Source organism: Danio rerio, chromosome 12, assembly GCF_052040795.2.
Source record: "Danio rerio strain M-AB ecotype USA chromosome 12, GRCz13ab, whole genome shotgun sequence".
Lineage (NCBI taxonomy): Eukaryota > Metazoa > Chordata > Actinopteri > Cypriniformes > Danionidae > Danio > Danio rerio.
Genome location: NC_141032.1, coordinates 46,544,215 through 46,561,460, shown reverse-complemented (window position 1 = coordinate 46,561,460; position 17,246 = coordinate 46,544,215). Strand labels below are relative to the sequence as shown.

Here is a 17,246-nt window from a genome sequence, read left to right as displayed (position 1 = left end):
TGCATGTGGGCTTTAGATGCTTCATGAATTCCATTCTGATTAGGAAAAAATTCCCTGGTTGTGATTTTGACAGTATTTGTGATGTTTCAGGTTAATAATAATGGAGACCTTACATTCAGCCAGGCTTTACCACAATATGTTCCCTACTCATTTCCAGCTAATGGAAGTAGGGATATTATTGCTGGATTCTGGACTGACCTTAATAACGGAGCAAGTGGAGTCATCTCTTATAATCAATACACTATTGGAAGTGTTCTCACTCGCGCCACTCAGGATATCAACAATTATTTCCCAAATCTGCCCTTCACTGCATCTTGGGTTTTTGTTGCAACATGGGATAAAGTACCTTACATTTCCTCTACAGCAGTAAGATCAACACACTTCTGAAATGTTCATGTTTTCACTTTATGCATGATTCAATTAAAAAAATACTTTAAGACAGAGTAACAAGTCTTTTTTTAATTAATTAATACAGTAATTTGTGTTCATACATAATGAATTCTTTAGCAACTGTCTTCTAACTTATTTATTTATTTATTCTTTTATCATTATTTCAGGAAACATCTTTTCAAGTGGTTTTAATCTCAGGCAGTAATTATTCATTTCTTCTGATGAATTATGGAAATATTGCTGCAACAGGACGTACAGTGGAGGTAAAAAAAAAGTGTTGTCTGTAATGAGAACCAAATGTTACAGTATAAAAGTTTGTGCAACCATTTACATGAATATTATTTTATTAACTTTCAGGCTGGTTTTGACACAATAAACTCCACAAACTACTTTGTGATTCCTGGATCAAACAATGGGAGCTCCGTCTCAAACCTCAACACCTCTAGTAATGTCAATGTTCCAGGCCGATGGGTCTTCAGGGTGGACGGTGGACCTCAGACAGGTATGAGTACCGCTCACAGGTTACGGTCTGTTTTATTATTATAGAAAAACGCAACTATTATGTTAATTTTCATTGCAAAGCTACATTTGTTCGATCATACTAGAAACCAGCATAAATGTACACATTTTAAAGATAATTAAACATATTCTGTGTGTATTGTTAGTCTACAACAGGGGTCACCAAACGTATTCCTGGAGGGCCGGTATCCTGCAGATTTTAGCTCCAGCCCTAATCAAACACACCTGAACAAGCTAATCAATGTATTACTAGGTATACTTGAAACATCCAGGCAGGTGTGTTGAGGCAAGTTGGAGCTAAACCCCGCAGGGACACAGGCCCTTCAGGACTGAGATTGGTGACCCCTGGTCTACAGTATATTTGTTTCCCTTTAGTATGGTGGCTGAGAGAGGTCAAACATGCTGCAAGTTAAGAAAACACATGCATATAGAAAAACAAAGAAAAACATTAATTTGACAAAACACATGCAAACACAGAAACACATACTGAACACATATTGATGACCTTTTCTCAGTTATTGTTCTTCTATATGTGTTTTCTCAACTTGCAGCATGTTTGTTTAAATGTTTGGGAGGTGGACACAAACAGTGATCTTTGGGTTCTTCTTTACCTCTCTCACCAAGGCTCTTCTCCCTCAATAGCTCCAGGGCTTCAGTCATCCAAAACATCTTCCATTTAAGGATTATGGAGGCTACTGTGCTCTTACAAACCTTAAATGCAGCATAAAAGTTTTTTGTAACCACGGCCAGATCTGTGCCTTGCCACAATTCTGTCTCTAAGCTCTTCTAACATGCATTGTGAGCTGTAAGGTCTTATATAGACGGGTGTGTGGCTATATATATATATTATTAGCTCCCCTTTTAATTTTTTTCCCCAATTTCTGTTTAACGGATATGATGTTTTTAACACATTTCTAATCATAATAGTTTGAATAACTCATTTCTAATAACTGATTTATTTTATTTTTGCCATGATAACAATAAATAATATTTGTCTAGATATTTTTCAGGACACTTCTATACAGCTTAAAGTGACATTTAGAGGCTTAACTAGGTTAATTAGGTTAACTAGGCAGGTTAGGGTAATTAGGCAAGTTATTGTATAATGATGGTTTGTTCTGTAGATTATTGAAAAATATAGCTTAAAGGGGCTAATAATTTTGTCCCTAAAATGGTGTTAAAAAATTAAAAACTGCTTATATTCTAGCCGAAATAAAACAAATAAGACTTTTTCCAGAAGAAAAATATTATCAGACATACTGTGAAAATTTCCTTGCTCTTTTAAACATAATTTAGGAAATATTTAAAAAAAAAAAAATTAAAAACAATTCAAAGGGGGCTAATAATTCTGACTTCAACTGTATGTAGGAAATATGTGAGTGCCAATAGTACTTCACATTTACACAAGAAATTGAACATTTTCACAATTATAATAAAATGCCTTTTACCTGAATAAAAAAAGAGAGATGCCAGTCAGAAGGCATGTAGTGTCACACATCGGAACCACAGTTTTAAATCTGTCCCTGAGGCACAGGACAATATTCGATCAGTGCAAGCTACAGGTGTAATTGTTATGACCTCAAATGTTAGTGCTGAGGAGCGTAAAAGTTAAAGAAAATAAATAAATAAACAGTTATGATTTAAATGACCTTAAAAATTCTTTTATTGTGAGAAGGCAGAAAAGTTTGTATTTAGAAGAAAACAAGAAATAAGCGCAAACAAAAATAGCTTTAGGGCTGAGCAAGTGTCACGATAACCAGCGATCGTACTCCATAGATCGCTGAACTTCATTCACAATAACCATGGACTACAATTCAGCCATTCCTGGACTACATATTCATACATGCACTCCGGTCACACTCACACATGCTTCCTCATCTAGACTGATTACTCGCACCACCTGAGGATTGTCAGAGACTGATTGCACACACTATTTGAGCCACACACTCACCCATTCAGTTTGCCGAGTCTTGTTTACTGTAAGTAACACTACAACGCGTTTCCTAGTCTTGTTATCCTGTGTACCGACCTTAGCCTTCCTGTCTTAGTCTGCCGCCTGCCTTATGACCTCTTGCATGTTACTTCGACTACGATTCTGGATTGTCCTCACACACCTGCTTGCACCCGTATTGACCACTGCTTGCCTGACTACGAATAAACCTGCATTTTGGATCCTACCTCAGTTGTATGTGTCACTCCCCGTGGTTACAGCAATGCCAAAATAATAAACAAAACATTTACTAACTCTACCCCAAAGATAACTTACCTAAAGAACCAAAAGAAATGCTAAAAATAAATTACAAATACTACCCTTAAGACCTGTGCACACAGAAACGTTTTTCCGTCAACATTTAACGCCTTGTGACTAAATAAAGGGCGTTAATGTGATTGTGCACACCAACACGCAAAATGGCAGGCGTAAAAGCGTCATAAAAAAAAAAAAAAAAGTCTCATGCTTGTTTTTTTGCTTTGACGCGCCACATCAAAACCTTATCCACCAATCAGGTTGGCACTTTTGTTCACGTGCACGGAGCTGCTGAAGTTACAGTAGACAGCACTTTGGGCACTCAATCGCAAAACTGTCAATGCGAGCGCACATTGAAGAAGATGCGAGGCGATATGAACATGGAGCTGCTTATTGCTCTGATGAACAACAATCATTTCTTCACCGCTAGAGCTGGAGCTGCTGCTACTTGAACCATCCATAACAACAAGCGTGTCAACTTCATCTTCTTCTTCTGTGTTACAAGCGGATTTCAGAACGTCTTGGAAAAACTCTGACTATAAACGCAAATGAAAAGTAACCCGGTGTGTAGGAGCCTTTCCTCCTTAACTAAACGAAGAACAGGAGAAATTGTCAGTTCAAAGTAAATGCACTCTGCCCCTTTGGCGCTCAGCTTACAGCTTTTTTTCATACATTATATAGGTGTGTGACAGTCACAACAAGGGGGGGAGAGGAAAAAGGTGTAGATCACCTTAAAGTTCACAATTTACGATCAACAAAAAAAGCCCTACAACAACTTTAAAACAAGAACACCACGTTCTTTGAAAGCTCTCCGTCTTTCCCCCCGCCATCTGACTCCATCGGTCTCCTTTTCAAAACATGCTGCGTTCTCCGAGCACCAACCACAGCGCACGCACGCAGCTCATCCAATTAGGGCAGGGTGACCTGGAAACAGGAACGGAACATGACGAGAGAGAGAAAGAGAGAGACACACATGCACACATTGCGGCACAGAAACAACCCACCAATACGCTCAAGCGTAACAGTAACTTATCCAGCACATGTTTTACGCAGCGGATGCCCTTCCAGCTGCAACCCATCCCTGGAAAACATCCATACACACTCATTCACTATGGCCAAATCAGTGCATCAATTCCCCTATAGCGCACGTCTTTGGACTGTAGGGGAAATCGGAGCACCTGGAGGAAACCCACGCAAACGCTGGGAGAACATGTAAACTCCACACAAACACCAACTGATCCAGCCGAGGCTTGAACCAGCGACCTTCTTGCTGTGAAGCAACAGAACTATCTACTGCGCCACCGTGTCGTCTCATGACAAAGTTTATCAAGCACAAATAACATCCTAAAGACGTTCCAAGAACTTTGTTTTAAGAATGTTTTCCATTAACATTATGAGAACATTTTTCAAGTACAAACAACGTCCTGAAGACATACCAAGAACTTCGTTCTAAGAACGATTTTTATCAACATTGTGACAACGTTCATTAAGTACAAATAACGTCCTGAAGACATTCCAAGAACTTTGTTCTAAGAACATTTTTTATCAACATTGCGACAACATTCAAGACTTCAAAAACGTTATGAGAACATTCTAAAAACACGTTCTATTGATAACGTTTTGTGCTAACAATTCCACAACTTTTAAACAACGTTATTGAATGTTCTGGGACCATTCACTGTTAGCTGGGAATACAGGAATCGGATTATGAACATGAACTCTATTATTTTAAAGTTTTGTATGTTGTCCTGGAATCATTTTTTTATTGTAATGTTCAGATGTTTAGATGTCTTGTTTTAATGTTGAAAAAAACCCAATAAAAATATATATTTTTAAAGAAGGCATGTAGTGGATTGTATTTAGCAGAGTTTATGTAACTTTGCAAAAATGACTTACAATTCAGGGTTTGTTTTCTTTAACAGGAACTACAACTACTGCCACACCTACCACAGCAAATACTACAAAAACACCTACAATAACTAATACAGCACCTACAACAACAAGAAAACACCCAAAAAAGCCCATCCTATTCTATTTAGCATAGATGGATGCAGAAGGAAATGGTTGGCATACAGTGAAGAGTCACGCTCTTAATACTGCTCTATTTGCAAAATCCTCAAATAACTAATTATAAGTATAATTAGAATGATAAATAACATCCATTTATCAAAGGATGGCCTGGGTGGGTGTCCGTCTCCCCGGTCTGAAATTGTGTCCCAGTCCACCCCTGCTTTTAAAATGAAAATAGTTAATTCATTCATTCATTTTCTTGTCGGCTAAGTCCCTTTATTAATCCGGGGTCACCACAGTGGAATGAACAGACAACTTATTTAGCAAGTTTTTACGCAGAGGATGTCCTTCCAGCCACAACCCATCTCTGGGAAACATCCACACACACACTCATACACTACAGACAATTTAGCCTACCCAATTCACCTGTACCGCATGTCTTTGGACTGTGGGGGAAACAGGAGCACCCAGAGGAAACCCATCCGAAGGCAGGGAAAACATGCAAACTCCACACAGAAACACCAACTGAGCCGAGGTTCGAACCAGTGACCTTCTGGCTGAGGCGACAGCACTTCCTACTGCGCCACTGCCTCGACAGAATGAAAATAGTTACTCTTAAAATAGCTAGCATTTTTAGCTACTATTAAAGCCATTGCACAAACTGCAAATCCATATGGACAAGTTGTTATTGAATAGTGCATTTTTGTCCCAAGCATCATCCCGCTTCATGTTTATACTTATAATTTTTCCTCCCTCTTTTTTTCTAAGCAGGATTAGGAATCTTCTACCCATTTGGTTTATCAGCAGGAGACGCAATAAACCCAGCTATTGATGATTCAAGCTCCTCTGTTATTACACTGCTGAGTCCCTTTCTGTTCTTTGGCCGAACATACCAGCAGATTTATGTAAGAATTTGATTTCATTTTGTCTCATGGTGTGCATTAGGTTTTTGGATGCTTCATGAACTCCTTTGTGATTAAGAGAAAAAAAAAATTCTCTGGTTGTGATTTTGACAGTATTTCTGATGTTTCAGGTTAATAATAATGGAGACCTCACATTCAGCCAGGCTTCTTCAGTGTTTACTCCCTACTCATTTCCAGCATATGGAAGTCAAGATATTGTTGCTGGACTCTGGACTGACCTTAATAACGGAGCAAGTGGAGTCATCTCTTATAATCAATACACTAATGGAAGTGTTCTCACTCGCGCCACTCAGGATATCAACAGTTATTTCCCAAATCTGCCCTTCACTGCTTCTTGGGTTTTTGTTGCAACGTGGGATAAAGTACCGTACCATCTCTCTACAGCAGTAAGATCAACACACTTCTGAAATGTTTATGTTTTCACTTTACGCATGATTCAATTCAAAAATACTTTAAGACAGAGTAACAAGTCTTTTTTAATTAATTAATACGGTAATTTGAGCTCATACATAATGAACACTTTAGCAACTGTCTTCTAACTTATTTATTTATTTATTTATTCTTTTATCATTATTTTAGGAAACATCTTTTCAAGTGGTTTTAATCTCAGGCAGTAATTATTCATTTATTCTGATGAATTATGGAAATATTGCTGCAACAGGACGTACAGTGGAGGTAAAAGAAATGTGTTTACTGTAACAAGCATAACATGTCACAACAGTACACAGGTATATTGTGTGTACTTTTGTGTGTACATTTCAGGCTGGTTTTGACACAATAAGCTCCACAAACTACTTTGTGATTCCTGGATCAAACAATGGGAGCTCAGTCTCAAGCCTCAACACCTCCAGTAATGTTAATGTTCGAGGCCGATGGGTCTTCAGGGTGGACAGTGGACAACTGACAGGTATAAATACAGCTCACAGGTTACTGTCAGTTAAATTATTATAGAAAATGTTGTCACACTTTTCTCAGCCAGTATTACTGCAAAGTAGAAGTCAGCTGAGGTGAGTTGGGCATCTGTTTCGGATGCCTGCTGGACGCCTACACACTATAAAAAAATCCAATATTAGTTTTGGTAAAAACGCACTCGTTTTCTATGTTAGCTGAAATATGTAAACAGCACTTATAGGGCCTGTGTTTCCTTTATAAATATTATTGAGAATATTCCATATTCTATGGTAAAACATAAAACTACTTAGGAAACACTCTGATCTCATATTTAAATCATATAAAATGTTTATGGTTGTAAATTTTGTCAAAACAGTTTGCGAGTGTTCGCTGGAACGACAGATTTGGAAAACACTAAATTATTGAACGATGTTTGTAACAATAAAACTTGCGACCTTAAGCAGGTCGCACACCAGAAGCGCCGCTCACATGACAGTTTAACGGATCACACACCAGACGCGCACATTTGCATGATATTTAACATGACACTAATCAGATGGCGTTCTGTGGTGGGGCTGAAATATGAACTGCGTCCTGAGTCGTGGCCGGGCATCGCCGACAGCCGCCGACTTGCGCCACCAGTGTGTGTACCCTGATAGAAACCTATGTTTCTATGCCTCGAGCTGCGCTTCTGGTGTGCGACCTGCTTTAGTTGGCTAATGACGGTTTTCAGAAACGCAATTGGTTAGTCATGGCAGTATATTGACTTATGAGAATATTCTTAATTACATTTGATGCACAACCTATTTTCTTTCTTATCCCAAGGATAAATGTGTAGAAATATGTGTTACACAAGAAGGTGAACATTTTCACAGTTATAATAAAATGCCTTTTACTTGCAAACAAAGAGCTTCCAGTCAGAACGGATGTAGTGGATTGTTTCCAGCAGAGTTTTTGACTTTTATTTATAGCTTTGATTCACAATTCAAGGTGTTTTCTTCAACAGTAACAACAACTACTGCAACACCTACAACAACACCTACTACCATAACTACAACAACACCTACTACAATAACTTCTACAACATCTCCAGTATCTACAACACTGCCAGGTAATTATGAACTTCTGAATTGATGCCATCCCACACTACAGATTTCCTTCATAGTTTGACCTGGTTAAAGAAACAAGGATCCACTCAGTTTTCATCATCACTAGCCCAGCAGAGCAGAACATGTTGCAAATGCATGGTTTCCGCTACATTCATTCTTCCATGGTGGGGTGCCATGCCAAAATTGATCCCACCATGGCTACATTACAGCTTTTTATTCAAAACATTCAGTCGTGTTTTTTTTTATTTTTTATTTAATAGCGGGTGATAATCGCACCAAAACATATTAAAAGGTAAGTGAATTATAACAGCGCAATCTTTACTGTAACCGTAGTAGTGCTGTGCATTATCTATTTAACACTTTAAGGTTAAGTACTTGACTGACTGACAGGTGCGAGATGCGTGAGGCCAGCACTTTACTTCAGGACGCTAAAGTAATATCCCACTTATGGCACTTTCAATAAGAGCAGAAAATTATTAGTGATCAATTGATTTCCATTTGCGGTAATTAACACAATCATATGATAGCTCCAGATTAAAAAAAAAAAATAGACAAATGGTCTGATAATCCAAGAACTACAGCAGTGGTCCCCAACCATCGGGCCGGTCCGTGGAACAATTGGTACCGGGCCACATAAGAAAGCACAAATTATTTCTGTAGAAAAAAATTTTCCCCCTGTGACTTGGTTTCTTCCACTCACCGCCGCCATCTCACATGAAATGGACTATGAAAAAATCCACTACGGAGCGGGAAGAACGATCAATAGAATATAGCTCATTGGTGGTTGTTGATAGTTTAAAGTTATTAAACAGGTATTACAGAGTCCACGTCAGCAGAGCATTTAAGGATTGTGTATATATGTGTGCGTGCATCGCTAAGTAAGTACCCGAAATCATTGCAATATGTATCTATATGGAGTTTCACATAATCATACTCATTAGGGCTGTAACATGCCAATGCATACATTTAATTCCGATTTACGGTTGTATTATTGTTAATATGTTCGTCAGTTGAGATGTTTGGCACAGATGTTATGTATTTGATGCATATAAACCTTGATTAAAACATAATCAGACCGCGACAGTGCAACTAGCGCATGCGCTCTGAGCTGTTCATGATTAACCTTGATGCACGAGCGCAGCAGCTGTTCACGCTTTTAAGAAAAATCATAAATGTATGTTTGGACATAGTCCTATTTGCAGTATTCCAGTCCTCTCCTTCAAGAGTATTTGATGTATTTATCTTGTCTGCCAAGATACTTATTCATTCATTCATTCCTTTTCGGCTTAGTCTCTTTATTAATCCGGTTCACCCCAGCGGAATGAACTGCCAACTTATCCAGCACATGTTTTATGCAGCGATGCCCTTCCAACTGTAACCCATCACTGGGAAACATCCATACACTCTCATACACTACGAACAAATTTAGCCTACCCAATTCACCTGTACCGCATGTCTTTGGACTGTAGGGGAAACCCACACAAACGCGGGGAGAACATGCAAACTTCACACAGAAACGCCAACTGACCCAGCTGAGGCTCGAACCAGCAATATTCCTGCTGTGAGGTGGCAGCACTACCTAATGCACCACTGCGTCGCTGTCAGTGCTCAACAATAAGGACTGCCCTGCTGCCCAGGGCCAGCATGAGAGATGCTTGGGATCCTAATCGGATCATTACTGGCCTGATTTGGACAGTGCTGCTTTGGCACTAAAGTTTAATTTGTCTGTGACTATTTTGTCAATTGCGTACATTTTAAGTTTGTGCTTTTAAGTCTTTAAATGCTATCTTCTCTGTGATGTCTTAAACATCATATTGGTTTTCGTTTGCTCTTATCTGATTTAATGTTTTGAACATGCTACTTTTTCCGTAAGCTGGTAACAACCAGTACAGTAAAGAAACGGCAACAGGGCAGCAACATCAAATTATAAGGCTTAAAGAAAATATTTGTAACATCTTGGAAGCAGACATTTATGTAAGAACAGTGTGACAAAAAAAATTAAGTGATGTTTTGCACAATTTGCTGTCAGTTTGACAAGTCAACCACCACATTTTTCATACTGCTTTTTTTTTTTTTTTTTTTTTTTGCATAACTATTTGAATTTTGCTCATTGTACATTTAATATGTGTCAAAAAATTTGCTATTCACTTTTTTTTTTTTTTTTTTGGTCGGCTTAGTGAAAAATTTGGCAGGGCAAGTAAAAATCTGAACCACTGATCAGATCAGACCAGTACAAAAAAAAAACTTTAACGTTGAACCCTGGCCATGGTAAAATACTCACATAACATATATAATTAATAATATCAACATGTAGTATTTCATGGGAAGATAGTTGGGGTGCTATTGCATATATTACTTCTGACAGATATTAGTGCAGACAGAGAAAAAAAACAACAACAAACTAACATATGCCTGTTTACAGATGAACAACTGATCTGCACTCAAAGTCTTGGAAAGATGGGGCATTTTGCAACATTTTGCTTTTTTTCTTCCTAATATGAATTCTTTCATGTGCCCTTTTCTTTTCTGCTGCCTTCTCTCCATCCTATAAAGGGCATTTAAGATAATTTCTGCCATTGAGATGACTGATTTAAGTTTTCAGTAGTTTTCAGCTAGTTTTCTTTTTTTACTAAGTGTATGAAACTTATGGAAGGTGGAGGCAGAAAGATTGCAGAAACTGCAAATCTATATGGACAAGTTGTTAATAAATGATGCAGTTTTGTCAGCCATTACCCAAGCATTACTGTCACTTCAGCATGAGTTCACCAGCAGAGGTCACCATGGTCCTGCTTCATTTTTATTCTTAGAATTTTCTCTTTCTTTTTTCTAGCACCACAAATCTTCTACCCATTCGGTTCATTAGCAGGAGACTCAATAAATCTTGCTGCTGATGATGGAAGCTCCTCTGTTATTACACTGTTGAGTCCCTTTCTGTTCTTTGGCCGAACATACCAGCAGATTTATGTAAGAATTTGATTTCATTTTGTCTCATGGTGTGCATTAGGTTTTTGGATGCTTCATGAACTCATTTGTGATTAAGAGAAAAAAAAAATCCCTGGTTGTGATTTTAACAGTATTTCTGATGTTTCAGGTTAATAATAATGGATATCTCACATTCAGCCAGGCTTCTTCAGTGTTTACTCCCTACTCATTTCCAGCGTATGGAAGTCAAGATATTATTGCTGGACTCTGGACTGACCTTGATAACAGAGCAAGTGGAGTCATCTCTTATAATCAATACATTAATGGAAGTGTTCTCACTCGCGCCACTCAGAATATCAACAGTTTTTTCCCAAATATGCCCTTCACTGCTTCTTGGGTTTTTGTTGCAACATGGGATAAAGTACCGTACCATCTCTCTACAGCAGTAAGATCAACACACTTCTGAAATGTTCATGTTTTCACTTTATGCATGATTCAATTCAAAAATACTTTAAGACAGAGTAACAAGTCTTTTTAAATTAATTAATACAGTAATTTGAGCTCATACATAATGAACACTTTAGCAACTGTCTTCTAACTTATTTATTTATTCTTTTATCATTATTTTAGGAAACAAATTTTCAAGTGGTTTTAATCTCAGGCAGTAATTATTCATTTATTCTAATGAATTATGGAAATATTGCTGCAACAGGACTTCGGGTGGAGGTAAAAGAAATGTGTTTTCTGTAATGAGAACAAAATGTAACTATTTACTACAGTATAAAAGTTTGTGCACCCTATACATAGTCAACTGTTTACATGGATATTGTTTGATATACTTTCAGGCTGGTTTTGACACAATAAACTCCACAAACTACATTGTGATTTCTGGATCAAACTATGGGAGCCCAGTCTCCAACCTCAACACCTCCAGTAATGTCAATGTTTCAGGCCGATGGGTCTTCAGGGTGGACAGTGGACCTCAGACAGGTATGAGTACCGCTCACAGGTTATGGTCAGTTTAATTATTATAGAAAAACATTGTCACACTTTTATTTTGCCAGTGTTGTTTCATGCCCCAGCACAACTGTTATGTTAATTTTCATTGCAAATCTACATTTGTTTGATCATACTAGAAACCAGCATAAATGTACACATTTTGAAAATAATTAAACATATTTTGTGTGTATTGTTAGTCTACAGTATATGTGTTTCCCTTTAGTATGGTGGCTGAGAGAGGTCAAACATGCTGCAAGTTAAGAAAACACATGCATATAGAAAAACAAAGAAAAACATTAAGTTGACAAAACACATGCAAACACAGAAACACATACTGAACACATATTGATGACCTTTTCTCAGTTATTGTTCTTCTATATGTGTTTTCTCAACTTGCAGCATGTTTGTTTAAATGTTTGGGAGGTGGACACAAACAGTGATCTTTGGGTTCTTCTTTACCTCTTTCACCAAGGCTCTTCTCCCCCGATAGCTCCAGGGCTTCAGTCATCCAAAACATCTTCCATTTAAGGATTATGGAGGCTACTGTGCTCTTAAGACACTAAGTGCCGCATAAATGTTTTTGTAACCACGGCCAGATCTGTGCCTTGCCACAATTCAGTCTCTGAGCTCTTCAGTTCTTTTGACGTCATTATTCTCATTTGCTCTAACATGCATCGTGAGCTGTAAAGTCTTATATAAACATATAGACAGGTGTGTGGCTATATATATGAGCAATATCATATGAGTAGCAGTGCGATATAGCTGTATATTGGCACTGGTGGGAGGCGTGCGTTGGCACGAGGCCGGCCTAGTGCCTTAATGCCCCCACCAGTGCTGATATACAGCCATATTGCACTGCTACGAGTGTGATATTGCGTTTATACAACAGTTTGACAGCATAATTGTGTATATAAAAACAAAATAAAACATGGAGAGTCTTAAAAACCCTTTCGTATGAGGAACTACTTTCTTACAGATTCAAATTATAAGCTGACAGTTAAACAGCTGAGCAAGTATCTTTTAAACTTTAGATCTGTAGTGTCTTCTTTTTGCTGGCTGTATGTGGGCGGAGTGATACACAAAGGGTAAAGAGGCTGTACGGGTGCTGATATTACTTAAATATATCACGGCTATAAGCCAATCAGATTTGAGAACCAGACAGAACTGTTGTATATATATATATATATATATATATATATATATATATATATATATATATATATATATTATTATTATTATTATTTTATTTTTTTTATTTTTTTTTTTCATCTTAGTGAATGCATGCTTTTTAGCGATGGTGAACATGGTGTCAGTCGCACGATTGACAGCATCATGACAAATAAATAAAGGATTAAATAATGTTCGAACATCTTGTGCTTAATATGTGTAGATTCAGTGGCAGATGCCGAACGGTTCAATACGAATACGCCTATCGTTACACCCTTAATATATATATATATATATATTTTTTTTTTGTATTTTTAATATTTCCCAAATTATGTTTAACAGAGCAAGGAAATGTTTAAACAGAAATTTGGGGAAAAAATAAACAGGGGGGGCTAATATTTCTGACTTCAACCGTATATATATATATATATATATATATATATATATATATATATATATATATATATATATATATATATATATATATATATATCGGTGGGCCGTTATTGGCGTTAACGTGCTGCGTTTACGCAGGACTCTTATCGTGCAATTTAATAGGCAATAATTAAGGTGTTTATGTGAAGTGCTTTCATGTAAGAGTTTCCTGTAATTTTGGGTGACTTTAGTTTGGCAGTTTCACCTTTACATATGAACATTTCATTCATGCCCCCATGACAAACTGGGGTATTAGACGCAATTAAGGAGTAAGAACTGGTGAGAGTGTTATGGATTTAATAACGATTAAATAACGACATGCCAAATGTTTAGGCCTACAGTTCAAAATTCATGTTTAACTGAATAAACAGTTAGTAAACACAAGTACATCATTTATTTTCATCACCAATTATCATAGTAGAACAGTTTCTCAAGCAGTTTGTGATGCATTTTGGAAACAGGAGATAAACCCCTGGTCTAATGCGTTACCTGGCTTGAGAAATCCATTCTCAAAAACTTACTTTTAGTCATTATTTTGGTAACACACATATTCTAAATGCCTTTGGCAGAATTCAGATGAGCCATTTTAATCTAGATTAATTCCAAGATTACAGTGAGATTAATCTACATTAAAAAATATAAATATCTATGTCCACCTATAATATATACATATAATCCCAAATTTCTTTTTAACAGGGTGAAGATTTTTTTCAACATTTCTAAACATAATAGTTTTAATAACTCATTTCTAATAACTGATTTATTTTATCTTTGCCATGATGACAGTAAAATAATATTTTACTTGATATTTTTCAAGACACTTCTATACAGCTTATAGTGACATTTAAAGGCTTAACTAGGTTAATTAGGTTAACTAGGCAGGTTAGGGTAATTAGGCAAGTTATTGCATAATGATGGTTTGTTCTGTAGACTATCAAAAACATATAGCGCAGAGGCTAATAGTTTTGACCATAAAATGTTTTTTTTTTTTTTTTAATGCTTTTATTTTAGCCAAAATAAAATAAACACGACTTTCTCCAGAAGAAAAAATATGATCCAACATAGTGTGAAAATTTCCTTGTTCTGTTAAACATATTTTGGGAAACATTTAAAAAGGAAAAAATGTTTCCAAAGGGCACTAATAATCCTGACTTCAACTGTATGTATGAAATATGTGAGTGCCAATAGTACTTCACATTTACACAAGAATGTGAACATTTTCACAATTATAATATGCCTTATAATGCCTTTTACTTGAAAAAAAAAAGAGAGATGCCAGTCAGAAGGCATATAGTGTCACACATGCCAATCGGCACCACAGTTTTAAATCTGTTCCTGAGGCATAGGACGTTATTCGATCAGTGCAAGCTACAGTTTTAATACAGGAATCGTATTATGAACTTGAACCCTTATTATTATTATTTAGTTTTGTATGTTATACTGGAATCATTTCATTTTATTGTAATGTTTAGATGTCTTGTTTTATTGTTGAGAAAAAAACAATAAATATAATTATTAAAAAAGAAGGCATGTGGTGGATTGTTTTCAGCAGAGTTTATGTTCAATTCAATTCAATTCAATTCAGCTTTATTTGTATAGCGCTTTTACAATGTAGATTGTGTCAAAGCAGCTTCACATAAATGGTCAGTAACTGGAACAGTGTGGTTCAGGTTTTAGTGTTTAAGTTCAGTTTAGTTCAGTTCAGCTCAGTTCAGTTATGTACATTGCAAAATGTGATTTACAATTAGGGGTTTGTTTTCTTTAACAGGAACTACAACAACTGCAACACCTACCACAGCAAATACTGCAACAACACCTACTACAATAACAACTACGGCAAATACTACAACAGCAGCTACTGCAATAACTACTACAGCACCTACAACAGAAAATACTACAACAACACCTACTACAACTACTATTACAGCACCTACAACAGCAAATACTACAACAACACCTACTATAATTACTACTACAACACCTACAACAATAATTACAACACCTGCTACAATTACTACTACAGCACCTACAACATCAAATACTACAACAACACCTACTACAATTACTACTACAGCACCGACAACAATAATTACAACTCCTACTACAATTACTACTACAACACCTACAACAGCAAATACTACAACACCTACTACAATTACTACTACAACACCTACAACAGCAAATACTACAACACCTACTACAATTACTACTACAACACCTACAACAATAATTACAACACCTGCTACAATTACTACTACAGCACCTACAACAGCAAATACTACAACAACACCTACTACAATTACTACTACAACACCTACAACAATAATTACAACACCTGCTACAATTACTACTACAACACCTACAACAGCAAATACTACAACACCTACTACAATTACTACTACAACACCTACAACAATATTTACAACACCTGCTACAATTACTACTACAACACCTACAACAGCAAATACTACAACAACACCTACTACAATTACTACTACAACACCTACAACAATATTTACAACACCTGCTACAATTACTACTACAACACCTACAACAGCAAATACTACAACAACACCTACTACAATTACTACTACAACACCTACAACAATAATTACAACACCTGCTACAATTACTACTACAACACCTACAACAATAATTACAACACCTGCTACAATTACTACTACAACACCTACAACAGCAAATACTACAACACCTACTACAATTACTACTACAACACCTACAACAATATTTACAACACCTGCTACAATTACTACTACAACACCTACAACAGCAAATACTACAACAACACCTACTACAATTACTACTACAACACCTACAACAATATTTACAACACCTGCTACAATTACTACTACAGCACCTACAACAGCAAATACTACAACAACACCTACTACAATTACTACTACAACACCTACAACAATAATTACAACACCTGCTACAATTACTACTACAACACCTACAACAGCAAATACTACAACACCTACTACAATTACTACTACAACACCTACAACAATATTTACAACACCTGCTACAATTACTACTACAACACCTACAACAGCAAATACTACAACAACACCTACTACAATTACTACTACAACACCTACAACAATATTTACAACACCTGCTACAATTACTACTACAGCACCTACAACAGCAAATACTACAACAACACCTACTACAATTACTACTACAACACCTACAACAATAATTACAACACCTGCTACAATTACTACTACAACACCTACAACAGCAAATACTACAACACCTACTACAATTACTACTACAACACCTACAACAATATTTACAACACCTGCTACAATTACTACTACAACACCTACAACAATATTTACAACACCTGCTACAATTACTACTACAACACCTACAACAGCAAATACTACAACAACACCTACTACAATTACTACTACAGCACCTACAACAGCAAATACTACAACAACGCCTACTACAATTACTACTACAGCACCTACAACAACAAATACTACAACAACACCTACTACAATTACTACTACAGTACCTACAACATCAAATACTACAACAACACCTACTACAATTACTACTACAGCACCGACAACAATAAATACTATAACAACACCTGCTACA

The 17,246-nt window shown here is 36.6% G+C and overlaps 1 protein-coding gene across 1 annotated transcript; it reads left to right on the top strand.

The window, feature by feature from the left end:
* LOC137496763 (sushi, nidogen and EGF-like domain-containing protein 1) lies at nt 1-8,612 on the top strand. The gene is made up of 7 exons (XM_087276997.1): nt 1-366; nt 558-653; nt 748-892; nt 5,942-6,069; nt 6,198-6,473; nt 6,667-6,762; nt 6,850-8,612. Exons 1-7 carry the CDS (start codon nt 82-84, stop codon nt 7,036-7,038), a joined length of 1,215 nt encoding a protein of 404 aa, XP_087133123.1. The 5' UTR covers nt 1-81; the 3' UTR covers nt 7,039-8,612.
* The last annotated feature ends 8,634 nt before the right edge of the window (nt 8,613-17,246 follow it).

What these genes read in the sequence shown, in the direction of transcription:
- LOC137496763 (XM_087276997.1), top strand. Translation starts at nt 82, where the DNA reads ATGTTTCAGGTTAATAATAATGGAGACCTTACATTCAGCCAGGCTTTA. An exon ending in CAACAGGACGTACAGTGGAG is followed by an intron (nt 654 to 747) that starts GTAAAAAAAAAG and finishes ATTAACTTTCAG; the next exon opens with GCTGGTTTTGACACAATAAA. An exon ending in CGTACCATCTCTCTACAGCA is followed by an intron (nt 6,474 to 6,666) that starts GTAAGATCAACA and finishes TCATTATTTTAG; the next exon opens with GAAACATCTTTTCAAGTGGT.